Source organism: Anomaloglossus baeobatrachus, chromosome 3 (assembly GCF_048569485.1).
Source record: "Anomaloglossus baeobatrachus isolate aAnoBae1 chromosome 3, aAnoBae1.hap1, whole genome shotgun sequence".
Lineage (NCBI taxonomy): Eukaryota > Metazoa > Chordata > Amphibia > Anura > Aromobatidae > Anomaloglossus > Anomaloglossus baeobatrachus.
The window spans coordinates 395074669-395088219 of NC_134355.1; the positions used below are offsets into that span (position 1 = coordinate 395074669).

Sequence of the window (13551 nt, forward strand, 5' to 3'; positions counted from 1 at the left end):
AATGTCCCTGTATTTCGCAATATCCATCTTCACCTCAACTCAGACCATTTTCCCTGTCTCTGCTGCTAATAAACATCCCCACAGAATGATGCTGCCACCACCATGTTTCACTGTGGGGATGGTGTTCTTGGAGCTTTGTTGGTTTGGTGCCAGACATAGTGTTTACCTTGGTGGCCCAAAAGTTAACTTTTGGTGTCATCTGACCACAGCACCTTTCTCCATACATTTGGTAAGTCTCCCACATGTGTTTTATGTGTTTTTTTTGGCAAATTTGAAGCCAACCTTCCATTTTGTAGGCTGTGAGTAAAGGCTTTTTTCTGCCACTCTTCTATACAGACCAGCTCTATGGAGTGTTTGGCCTTTTGTGGTCGTGAGGATAGATACTCCATTCTCTGCTTGGGAACTCTGCAGCTCCTTCATGGTTACCTTTTGGTCTCTGTGTTCACTTTCTGATTAACACCCTCCTTACTTGGGCTGTGAGTTTTGGTGCACAGCCCTCTCTTGGCTGGGTTGTTATGGTACCATGTTTTTCCCATTTTATGTTAATGAATTTTATAGTGCTCCAGGGGATCATCAGAGATTGGGATATTTTTTCGAACACAACCCTGACTTGTACTTCTCAAAAACTTTTGTCCGTGACTTGTTTAGAGATCTACTTGGTCTTTATGGAGTTTGGTTAGTGGTGCCTCCTGCTTAATGCCGCCTCTGTGGCTTTTCAGAAATGGTGTGTATATACTGACAGACCATGGGACACTTAGATTGCACAGAGGTGGCCTTCCTTTTACTGAGCATGTAACTTATGAAGGCAATTGCTTGCACTAGAAATGTTTACTGACTTCATAGCTAAAGGGGTTAAAACATGGGCAAATAGCAATTTTTATTGTATCCCATGAATTTAATTTGTATCTACTGTATATTTTTCTCACTTCTCTTTCCCATCTTGGACTATTTAGTGCTGATGCATCCCACACAAATCGGATTACAAAATAATTTAAACACTGGTTGTAACAAAATCAGTAATAAGCCAAGGGGGTGAATAGTTTTGCAAGGCACTGTACAGAAAAAAACCCATAGAAATGAAAGTCATGGTTGACACTGTGTACCGGTTTAGTTGAGAAGAAACACATGGGAGTCTATGTGGAGGCTGTGTGTGAGACCTCCAAAATAAGGGGATTCTTATGTTGACAAAATCAGAAATCCATGAAGATCGAAGGTAGGTGTATGAAGGATCTGGATAGATATTGTAGGTGAAACTATTGAATAGTAGTGTCTTTAGCGTTCTGGCTGGTGGTGCTGATATAAAAGTTCAATAAAAAATGGGGAACTGCCACTTGCAGCTAATGTGATGTCACGAGCTACGGGATTACCCTTAGGCAAAACCAAATTTTTGCAGTTCGTTTTGCCCATTGATTTTAGGAAGCACCCAGTTTTAGACAGAAGAAAATGGGAAAAATTATGTTAATTGAAATGTCTCTGTTGGTCAAAGTAAAGTGGAAATGTTAATATCACTAATTAGTGTAGAATCGGTGCTTTAGGGTAGAAGAGGAGGCTATTATTCTAATGAGTGTAGACAGAATGCAGGATAGTGATATCATTACAGCCAGATATTCGGAGTAATATGGAGCGCAGTAATTAGGCAGAGTGCTTTAGGAGCGCTCTGCCTGCCCATTAAGGATTCTGACAGATGCCGGGCATTACTGACACTGCAGGGGCTTCTGTTGACTGTACGAAACAGACACTTTTTAATAAGATTTTTGACAGGAGAGCATGAGATAAGCACTAAGTTCTGTGCCCTGACAAATTAGTATTGTGCGTGTTCAAAGGGAACATGGCATGAGATTCTAGCAATACAATGTGCTGCAAGAATCAGAGACCATCTGTGTTCTTCCAACCATGTATCTTCATTCTGAAACACCGCAATGGTTCAGAGAAGACCTGATCTGAAAAGTCATCCAGGGTTTATGTGTCCAGGAGACTAGTCCGAGGCACGTCCTTTGGGAGATCTCCCCACCCCGCACTTCTAGGCTTACTGCACTCTCCCTATATACACCCACTGGGAGAGACCTGCCTCACGTCAGTGTACTATTAAGTCCATCCCTATATGTAAAGAAGCGCTGAGTGAGACTAACCCCTCAGGTACCGGTCTAAAACTGGTTATCCAAGACGCATAGTCCCTGCATAATGTTTCCAAGAAAACCTACATGGCTGCAATAACTCAAGCTTTGATAACAGATCTGTTCTCTGAATGCTGAGGTCTGTATAATCCCACCCACACCACTGATTGGCAGTTTTTTGATACACAACAGGCACAAAAAACTGTCAATCAGTGGTGAGGGAGAGCTTTTACAGAGCTCATAAATATGGAGGATTACATGGTAGCAGGTTTAGTAGCCCTCTAGTGATTTTTTTTTTTTAAACTACTGCAAGCAGCCCAGTAAATGATACATTGCTAGAGTCAGGGTATCTGCCCCTACACTATGCTGCTCTCAGATTAATTGGCAAAAATCTTTGATGACCGTTTCCATTCAATGAAACGTCGGAGTGCATTTTCAAGCAGCAAGGGTATAGTTCATACATTGTCTCTTCAGTTTATTATTTTTATGTTAGAGTGAAGTGTTTTATGTTTTGATTTCTATCAATGACATGAAGCTTTTGATGTTTGAGGGGGTCTGTTTAATTTAAAACCATAGTGAGAGCATTATTCTCTGGGAACATTCTGTACGGATCAGGCTCCGCGTACTGTTATTACGTTTGTTTAGTATCTGTGGGTGTATGGCAGGTTTGTATTGGCAGGGGCACATAAGGACCTGCCTCAACAAAAATATAAAAAAAAAATCTTCTAGTGAACAATCTATATCACATCTGCGGATCAATATTCAGCTTGCGATGTTTAAATATAAAAACTTTAACCCCTTAATGACAGCCAGTTTTGTCCTTAAGGGAAATTTCCAACTTCTGTTCCCTGGCTTCTTTACTCACACTTCCCGGATCCATCCCTCGGTGTTTGTGTGATGTCAGCGCTGCAGATCATATTGGCAGCCCTGCAGCCAGCCATCCGCCTCATACGCTGTGCCTGAGTTGTCGGTAAGAACCGTTGAGCTCATTTACTGCCTATAAAATTGTTAACATGACAACAACGCAGTAGGCAATACACTGGAGCAATGGAGGAGACTCGGGAAAATCTTTCTAACCACATTTAGGACTGGGCGATTTTTTATTTTTGCGCTCTTTCCACCCTTACACATCCCCTTGCCCCTCCTCCTTCTTACACCCCTCAGTCTTTCAAGAACCATATCTTTGTCTTTCTGTCTTCATACCCATATGAGAGGTTGTTTTTCACCAGTTGATTTGATTTTTACTTTTGAAAAACACCATTCATTTTACAATGCCATATACTGGAGAACAGAAAAAAAAAAACAATTGCACTAAAATTACCAATCCCCCCCCCCCAAAAAAAACAAACTCTATTTCATAATAGTTTTATTTAAATAAATTATTACAAAATCCCTCCTATTGTTGATGACCAGCCAAGGTAAAGCAGACAGCTTGTCTCTCTTGATTCAGTGCTCCTATGTCTCGGCTTCTACCAGTAGATGAAAACTAACCTGCATTATTCTCTTATTCCTTAAGGCCCATTTACACACAACGATATCGCTAACGAGATATCAGGGTCACGGTGTTGGTGACGCACATCCGGCCTTGTTAGCGATGTCGTGTGTGACACCTTTTTGCGATCAGTAACGATTACAAAAAGGTGTCAAATCGTTCATCGTGTACACGTCGTTCATTTTTAAAAAAATCGTTCCTCGTTTGGAACGTAGGTTGTTTATCGTTTCTGCGGCAGCACACATCACTATGTATGACACCGGAGGAACAAGGAACAACATCGTACCTGCGGCCGCCCCCAATGAGGAAGGAAGGAGGAGGGCGGGATGTTTCGGCCGCTCATTTCCGCCCCTCCGCTTCTATTGGGCGGCCGCTTAGTGAGGCCGCTGTGACGTCGAACGAACCTCCCCCTTAAAGAGAGATTGTTTGGCGGCCACAGCGAAGTCGGTGAACAGGTAATTCCATGTGACGCTGCCGTAGCGATATTGTTCGCTATGGCAGCGATCACCCCGTGACACGTCACTGACGTGGGCGGGTGCTATTGCTCGCAACATCGCACCGTGTAAAGCCCGCTTTAGAGCCATAAAATATTGATGCTGAGAAATAACGCATCTTAATTAGTGATGGGTGGATCCGGTCTGTAAATGTCCAGATTCACTCGGTTTCAAAAATATCCGGGTGCAGGACCGGGCCCGGAATTCTCATGGAACTCCGGCTAATGATCAGGGTCTGGCAACTCTGGAAGTAAAGAAAGAATAAAAAAAAAAAAAAAAAAAAAAAAATAGAACTGCACTATACTTACTGAGTCTCTGGCGTGGCTGTAACTGCTTCCAGGCCGCTCACTCTTCTTCTGCGGCTGCTCATTATTTCTCATCGTATGATTTCCCTTATCCTGAAGAAAGAGATGGTTATATCTCTGAAACGCGTAGACTTATGAAAATAAAGGGATTTATTTAAATCTTCTGGATTCTGTGGTTTTAGCGTGGTGTACACCCGTATTACTCTCCCTGTTTAAAACATTAACAAAAATAAATAAATAACTTGGTGTAGGGTCCCCCTGTTTTATGATACTCAGCACAGGTACAGGCTGCAGTCCCAAGCCGTGCGCTTATCTTGGCCTAAAAGAAGCAGCCTGCAGCCACCCAGGATTGTCTGATCCATTAGATTTGACAATCCCAGAACTGTACCTGGCACTTCCCGATTGCACTGTTGCAATGGCAATCAGGGAAATAAGGAGTTAATAACAGCCCACAGCTGCTACCAAGCCCTAGATTATTAATCGGAGGCATCTGAGACCCCCCATTACTAATCTGTAAGTAAAAAGAAATAAACACAAATACTGAAAAAAATCCTTTATTTGAAATAAAATACAAAAAAGTCCACCCTTTTTCACCAATTTAGTAACCCCAAAAACATCCAGGTCTGACGTAATCCACCCAAGGTCCCACAACGATTCCAGTTCTGCTACATCTGGAGAGGACTCTGCCATAGAACAATGACCACCCACTGTGTGTGGGCTTCAGGCAGAGAATGAATGAGCCCTGGAATCAGCAATGACGTCACTCAGGTTATTTGCAGTCAGAGCTGGAGGTTCCTATGCTCCTCTACCTGTGATCCTAGGTAACCTGATCTCAGGTGATCTCAGTACACCTCAAAAAAGAAAATGGGACATTCCGGAAACACTAAAGTACAAAAGATTTTTAATCTAAGCAAACATTCTTTAAGCAGAGGGTTGAAATTTGTCCCCTCTGCAAGGTTTAATCGATTTCAAGCATTTATTGGCATCAAACAGTTAAAGGAAATTTCTATTAAACATTTAAAAAAAAAAAAAAATAACACAAAATACTACTGCACAGTCCACAGTTACAAACCGTTGTATCTGTACAAACTAATTTAAAATGTAAATCCCATTTTCATCCCACTCACGAATATTGACTCTTTTGAGACTTTCCAAAAATGTCATTAATAACCTAACAAGTAATGCACTAATCTTCAGAATTATTGACCTATAAAGTTTACAAAATTCCATTAAACGTTGTGGGACAATAAAGCATAGTAATCCTCTCTGCTATATACGTGGGTCTAATATTTATTTTCGAAGTCTGTTGTATGCACTGTCTGCACTTTATATTTTAGTTGCTTTTGGGCATTCCTCTGTGCACGTGATATACCCGCTTGTATAACTTCTATAGGGCTAAAGTTACGCTATCACCTGTACAATCCGTGGATCATTTCAAATTGCATTTATCCTTAAAAATACAATATATTTATTTGGTACATATTGCTACGTCAGTATTCCATTTCATTTTAGCCCAATTTTACCTTTTTCTCTTTTAATATCACACTGGAAACCTGGATATGTTTCACAGTTGCCATTATAATGTCCGTCAGATGCATCCGTTCAATAGTTGAGTCCTGAAAAGATTAACATATCTGTTAAACCGATACCATTATTGTCTACAGGGTCACAGAGGCTATACAACACAGAATATATATTTCAGCTTTAGACTAGATGAAAAATTAATTAGTTCCATTCAATGACAACAAGCAGAAAGCTTAAATATGAGAAATTGAAACAAGAAGCATGACATTGAATTAAGGTGAGGGTTAGAGACTTAAAGGCATTGTCTAAAACCTAACTGTACTTAATATGATTCTCTCTAATTAGTGTACAAATTAAACTAAGCACTTTCCTAGTATACTGCAATTATAAAATCTGCACCCTTCCCCCTTTTCTATAGCTTACCATATTTTGTTTTATTTGTTCTTCCACTTAAGTTTTTGTTTTTCTCCCAGCATGCACTGAGTATTTGAATACAAGATGTCATCCGGGGGCTGGTGCTGCGGTTAGTGCCACAGCTGCTGCCCCTACTTTGAAATGGATAGTCATTGGGGATGTCCCTTTAGGGCCTGTGCTATACTCTGCTTGACTGAGCATGTTAACAACAAATTTCTTATAAATGGGCTAACCATAATTTCACCAGACCTGCCTTGGTATAGCTAGGCCGATGTATGCACTACTCGAATTTACACATTGAACACAAGAGAGGGAGAATAATTTGTGCAGAAAAAAACAGACAATTTTATTAATTAACCAATGCACGTTTCGCTACGTGTTGCACGCTTCTTCAGGGATTATCTTCCTCCTTGAAGAAGCGTGCAACACACAGGGAAACCCGTGTTGGTGCTCCTCTGATCCAGTCCGGCTATACTTTATGGCCTAGGAATTTTCCTTAACAGCACCTTATTGCACTAGCACTTTAGGTAAATATGGTTTCCTTGTTTGAGAATTGGCATACATGTCTCTATTATCCCCTATTGGTATGGCATTTGTAATATGGTAACTTTTTTCCTTCATATTTACCATTTTTGCATTAATTGACCATATATAATATTTGGAAACCTCTTTTCCTATGATTTGGCCATTTGTCCCCTCTTTTCCACTCTCCTGTGGTTGTTTTTAGATTTTTTACATTGTGCCCGTTTGTGTAATTAATAAAATTGTCTGGTTTTTTTTCTGCACAAATTACTCTCCTCTTGTGTTCAATATTGAGTTAGCATGTGCTGGTTGTCAGTACCGACACATGCTCAGTATGTTCTCTCTTGCCGGATAGTCACTGACTATAGCCAATGAGGAAGCGCACTGTCAGTGCACAATGAAAATTGCACAGCTGCAAGCAGTAACCACATACTGGGCATGTATTAGTTTTGACAACTGAGCCATGATTAGATTAGCAGAAATTAGCCCAGCTCCTGAAAGTGTTATCCCTGATGACGATCCACTTCAGAATTGGGACAGCAGCTGCGGCAGTGACAGTGGTGCCAGTTTCTTGATGACATCTTGTTTGAGAATCCTTAGTGGATATTAGGAGATTGAAATGAGACTTCACCGGATTTAGGGGGAAAAAAACCCTGGTTAGTATAGAATGGAAATGGTAGGGATTTTTAAATTGCAGAATATTATAAAAGTGCTGAGCTGTTACATTACACAATTATAATAAATGTTCGTTAGGTTTCAGACACCTCCTATAAGAAATTGTTTGAGTATTTCCCTAGGACCCCCTGTATGAGGTTTGAGCCTAATAAAAGAATTTACAAATATTACTTTACATTGAACTAAAATGGGGAGACAAAAGGGCGCAATAGGGTCTTACCCGATATAACATATGATGTTGGAGAAGGTACAGTAACACTCACCTAGTGGGGTTGTGCCAGTCACAACTCCTTCAAAGGGCATGTGAGCGTCCGCGTGGTTCAAAGCAGCGGCCCCGTAGGCACGATATAAATATAATGGTGGACAGAAGAAAAACGGGTATATGCCGCGCTTAAAAACCACTGTGTTGGAAGTGATATAATATTTCTCTTTTATTTACAGCATTCCTACGCGTTTCAGAGACAACAGACCGTCTCCTTCTTCAGGGAAAAAAGAAATCAGCTGAAGGAGACGGTCTGTTGTCTCTGAAACGCGTAGGAATGCTGTAAATAAAAGAGAAATATTATATCACTTCCAACACAGTGGTTTTTAAGCGCGGCATATACCCGTTTTTCTTCTGTCCACCATTATATTTATTACTTTACATTAGTACTTTTCAATTATTATATACTTTAACAACATATATAGATAAATACACTGAACAAAAATATAAACATAACAGTTTTATCCTTACTACTATTTTTTATGAGCTGAACTCAAAGATCTAAGACTTTTTCTATGGAAACAAAAGGCCTTTTTCTCTCACACTGTGCACAAATTTGTGTTAGTGATCACTTCTCCTTAGCTGAGATAATACATCCACCTCACAGGTGTTGCATGTCAAGATGATGATTAGACAGCATTATTATTGCACAGGTGTGCCTTAGGGTTGGAAAAACCACACTTTGTCGGTGCATTTTTTTCTGCAAGGGGACAGGACGACTGAATCATATTTAAGGGAGCATGGATGGATGAGGTCTTGTATCGCAAGATTTTGTTCAACAACCTCCTCTCAGCAAGAGCATTGAAAATGGGTTGTGGTTAGGTCTTCAAGCATGACAATGACCAGAAACACACAGCCAGAGCAACTAAGAAGTGGCTCCGTAAGAAGCATTTCAAGGTCCTGGAGTGGCCTAGCCAGACTCGAGACCTGAACCCAATAGAAAATCTGTGGAGGGAGCTGAAACTCAATATTGCCCAGTGACCGCACTGAAACCTGAAAGATCTCGGAAGTTGTGTGCGGAGGAGTAGGCCAAAATCCCTACTGCAGTGTGTGCAAACTTGGTCAAGAACGTTTGACCTCTGATAAAGGTTTCTACTAAATATTAAGTTTTTGTTTTTTTATTGTTTCAAATACGATATCAAGTAACAATTTCAAACAGGTGCAATTAATACAGGTAATGAGTGCAGAGTAGGAGGGCTTCTTAAAGAAAAAATAACGTCTGAGCCAGAATTCTTGCTGGTTGGTAGATGATCAAACACTTATTTCATGCAATAAAATGCAAATTAATTATTTACAAATCATACAATGTGATTTTATGGATTTTTGGGGGGATTCTGTCTATCACAGTTGAAGAATACTTACAATAAAAATGACAGACCTCTCCATTCTTTGTAGGTGGGTAAGCGTGAAAAATAGTGTATCAAATACTTACATACACACACCTCTCTAGTAGGAAAAGTATGTATGTATGTGTGTGAATATATATATATATATATATATCTCTATATATATATATATATATATATATATATATATATATATATATATATATATATATATATATATATATATATATATGGTAGATGGATACATACATACATACATACATACATACATACATACATACATACATACATTTGACTTTTCCTTTTATACAGATTTACTCATTCGGTTGGTACCATAATGATTATTTTAGATGCATAAATGAAGAAAAAATCCATTTACAATATTTAATATATATTCTACATGGTGTTTTCAGTGAATTCACTTTTGGTGAATCTTTCTAGACTTCCTTTGTTAGACTTCTAAGTGTCCTTTTAGTCTGAATACAAGGAAGGCTGAGAGCCTGGAGCTTTTACTTACAAGAGGCCTGCATAAAAGAAATCATCCATATGTCTGCAAATGAGGCTAAATGACAGAATACGTCTGCAGGCTGTTTTATGTGAATGTGGTTATTAGGATATAGCAGGTAAATATTGTCACTCTTTTCTGAAAATATCTTTGTAACACATACCTGAGGCACATGCCTGGATAGTGTGTATTTAGGATCTTTTGTCTATCTACATATGTGAGCTATGGGTTAATGGCTCGGATAGTGCACCTTTTTGTATTTTATTTCTATCTAGTAAAGAGGATTTTTTTTGTCTTTTAGGGTTATGGTATCAGAAACTCGTCTAGCTTGGCCTCCATAAATTGCGATGCAAGTGCCCCTGATGGTAAGTTATTTTACACTATTATTTTTGTTGAATTAAATTTTCATATTTTTAAAGCACCGCTACAGGTATTTATTTGGTTATTTTACCATTTAGGTGGTGCTTTAAATTTGTCTCCTGTCTCATACTCACTCTCTGGCTTCTTCATCTGTTTTCGGCCGTTTCTCACATCCGGCATTTCGCCGGATTGCCGAATCCGGCACACTCCAGTACAGTGCAATACAGTACAATAGTGTTGCTGCAACCTCCGGTCACATGCTGTCATGTGATCGGAGCTTGCCTTGATGCCATTGTACAGTATTTACACTGTACTGGAGTGTGCCGGATCCGGCAATCCGGCGAAATGCTGGATGTCTGAAACGGGCCTTCCCCGATGCTCCTATCTGAGTCATGTAGTTTTGTTGCCTCTCTGGCAGTTTGTGTTTCATGGGGTTAATCACAGGTCACAAATTAAAAGAAGTTTGAGAGCCAAGTCCTGGCTCTCATAGACATCTAATGAGCATTTGTGATGTAACTTCTGACTTCCATTCAGCCACAAGTTACGTGCACAAGATGGCACCTCGGAACCAGAGCAGCGACGAAAAAGAATGATAACACTGAGAGGACAGGTGGGGAACTATTAGTAGAACTGTAAAAACATGTCTTCTATCTCTAGCACCAGAAAATTCAGAGGCTTTGTAGAGCTCCCAGCATTTCCTTTCTTGCAGGTTGCTCTGTAGCCTGTTTTGAATAAAGCTGGTTTTCCATGGTTTAAGTCTACATAAATTGTTAAATACTTTTGCATTATTTATTTTCTTCACTTCTTAAGTTCCACTTCTTAGAGCTTCACTGACAATTCTGCTGGTTATCATTGGAAACCAGGAACAAGACAGTCCATCCCTAAAAGCTTAGCTGAACCGCTATAAGCAGTGAGTTTTTTTCCTACATCAGATAGCAGTACAGTATCTGATAGAGAGGAGAAACTTCTCGGTATTAAAATCGTTAACCAAGTTTGGCTCAGGCACTTAGTAAGCAGCAAACAAGATTTCTGATGCGTATCCTATAGAATTCTTCTAGCCTACAAGTGAAGCAATGGGTTTCTAAATTGACTTAACTTTCATGCCAATGTCCAGGAAGCAGGAATCTACAGCAGATACCATCCAATTTTCCAAAGTGCTTTATTCCAATATCATGTGCAGTTAAAAGTAGCAGGGAGAGAGCCGGGTGCAGGCCCCCTAATGGACAACGGCCGTTTCGCACATCCTTGTGCTTCTACGGATCCAAACTTAACTTTCACAATTAGATTAAAGGTATTGTTCATTTGGTTTGGCATGAAAATCTGCAGTCACTCTGTCAGTGCAGGCTTGTGACTTCTCGCATCTCGCACATGGCATACTGTTAGAATTCTTCAGTGTTGGCTGATTTACACACCCCATTACATTGGCCACGACACAGGTTTGAAATGGCTGCATGGGAGTGGGAGTACCACCTCTTACCTTTCGGCATCTGTAGCTGTTCTTTTGATTAGCCAGCGTGGCATGGCGTATGTGGTGTGGCGCATAAATGATGTCACGCAAGGCCGGCTAAGCTAAAGGATATCAGAAGAAGATCTGCGAATGTCGTCAGGTAAGAGGCAGCATTCTCGATCCCATTCAGCGGCCACAGATCACTGTCGTACCCAATTGGACTGGGTCTTGTGAAACGATTCACACCAACTCTAATGTTGATAATGCCATTTGTAGAATGATCCAACTTAAAGAATAAAAACATATATTTACAGTTTTCGCAAACATACTCCGTTATTTTAGACATTTTGTCCAGATATTCGCTGGAGGCTGAAGCACATTTTGTCCTATAATTTCGTCCAGTGTTCTTTCATCGTGTTGACTTTTTCTCTTCCTTTAGGCACAGCGATATTGTTATAGGCTGCCCTCGTTTGACTCGTGCTGAAATGTGTACTAATTGATAACAAAATTTCTATTCATCCTGTTATAAATCCCTAACCTTCTCCGAGGTACAGTTTGTGCATTAATCTGCTCCCCGCTCAGATCTTTATTACAAAATCCTCAATGCCAAGACAATAAAAAGAGGAATTTATAGAAAGTGAGGTGCAGGTAATTTCTCCGAGGTCTGACAGTGCAGATTACAAATTCATGGTGAATACAGAGGAAGTATAAAATATAGTTTGCAGATGTATCCATGAGAAGATTAACATTTCTTTCACTTTATGACCTTTTGGTGTGTTTAAAATGGGTCAACGAATGCTGCATACTTACCATCACATAATGATCACCTTAATTTCAGTTTCTCTCAATTGACACCATTGAGGGAAGTGGAAGAATAAGCTGTCGATAAGCAATTTGAATTTGAGTGGCTATATGAGGACCACCAGGAGTGCGGAACAGCACAATCCCAACAGTTAGTTTGGTACACACTAATTTGGTTCTCCTTGTTAGTCGTGTCCAGTTTTTAAAATGTCTCATACTGCCCCTTTAATAATCTAGCTGTCTTTCTTACCTCTTGTATATCCTTTTTAGAATGTGAACTCCAAAACTGAATTCCATATTCAACATTGGGATTTGTAGAGGGATATTACTACATTGCAGTCACAGATATTAGAGGAATCGGTCACCAGGTTTTACTTTTCCCTATGAAATCACCATGTTTTATTGGCAAAGACCCGGATTCCAGCATTGTGTCACATATTGAGCTGCTTGCTGCAGTTTTCAATAAAAAAAAAAAAGCGTGGCTCATGAATATGGAGGACTACATGTTAGTAGGTTTGCTAGGTTTATAGTGATAATCGTTTGCTGATAAACACTTATTTTATCAAAAGTACACCAAGCAGCCTGGTAAGTAACACATCACTCGAATCATGGTTTCTGCCTCTACATTATACTGCTCACTGATGCAAAAACATAGTGACAGATACCCTTCATCTTTTAAAACCAGAACACCGGGGGCGTGGCCTGCACGCTAATGGCGATGGCTGCTTAAAAGGAGAGCTCTGTGCTGAAGCAGGATAAACTGGCTCTTATCAGCTCACAGATAACAGGATTACCAGCTACAGGAGGTGTGAGTAACCCCAGCCCCCAGCGATGCCTAAGGGGAGACCTAAAAAAACTGGCACTCCAGCCAAACTGACAGACTTCTACCCCCGGGATAGGGATCTCTCCTCACCAAGCAAGATGACTCTGGCTTCCCACTCAGCTTCTTCCCACTCCTCACAAGGAGATACAGGCTGCTTGAGAGGCTGCACAGGCATTCCTCTTACAGAGGAAACAATGCAATCTCTGCTGAAAACGCTGAGGGCTTCCCTGCAGGCTGATCTCAGAGAAATAGTAAGAGAGCTGAAGGAAGAGATCAGGTCTCTGGGTGATTGCACAGAGCATGTAGAAACTAAAATGGCTGAATTTGCAACATCACATAACAATTTGATAGATGCTAACACAGCTTTGGAAAAGGAGGTGGAGGCACTAAAACTTAAAATCAGTGATATAGAGGACAGATCCCAAAGAAATAACCTAAAAATCAGAGGGATTCCCTCATCAGTAGCA

At 40.2% G+C, this 13551-nt stretch overlaps 1 protein-coding gene across 2 annotated transcripts in view; it reads left to right on the forward strand.

Annotated features, from left to right (window-relative positions):
- LMBRD1 (LMBR1 domain containing 1) overlaps positions 1–13551 on the forward strand; it is a 298140-nt gene that overhangs the window by 229465 nt on the left and 55124 nt on the right. For both annotated transcript variants that reach the window (XM_075338441.1, XM_075338442.1), the window contains one exon: positions 9955–10018. In XM_075338441.1, the coding sequence (XP_075194556.1) occupies positions 9955–10018 (64 nt within the window). The remainder of the gene's footprint in view (positions 1–9954; positions 10019–13551) is intronic.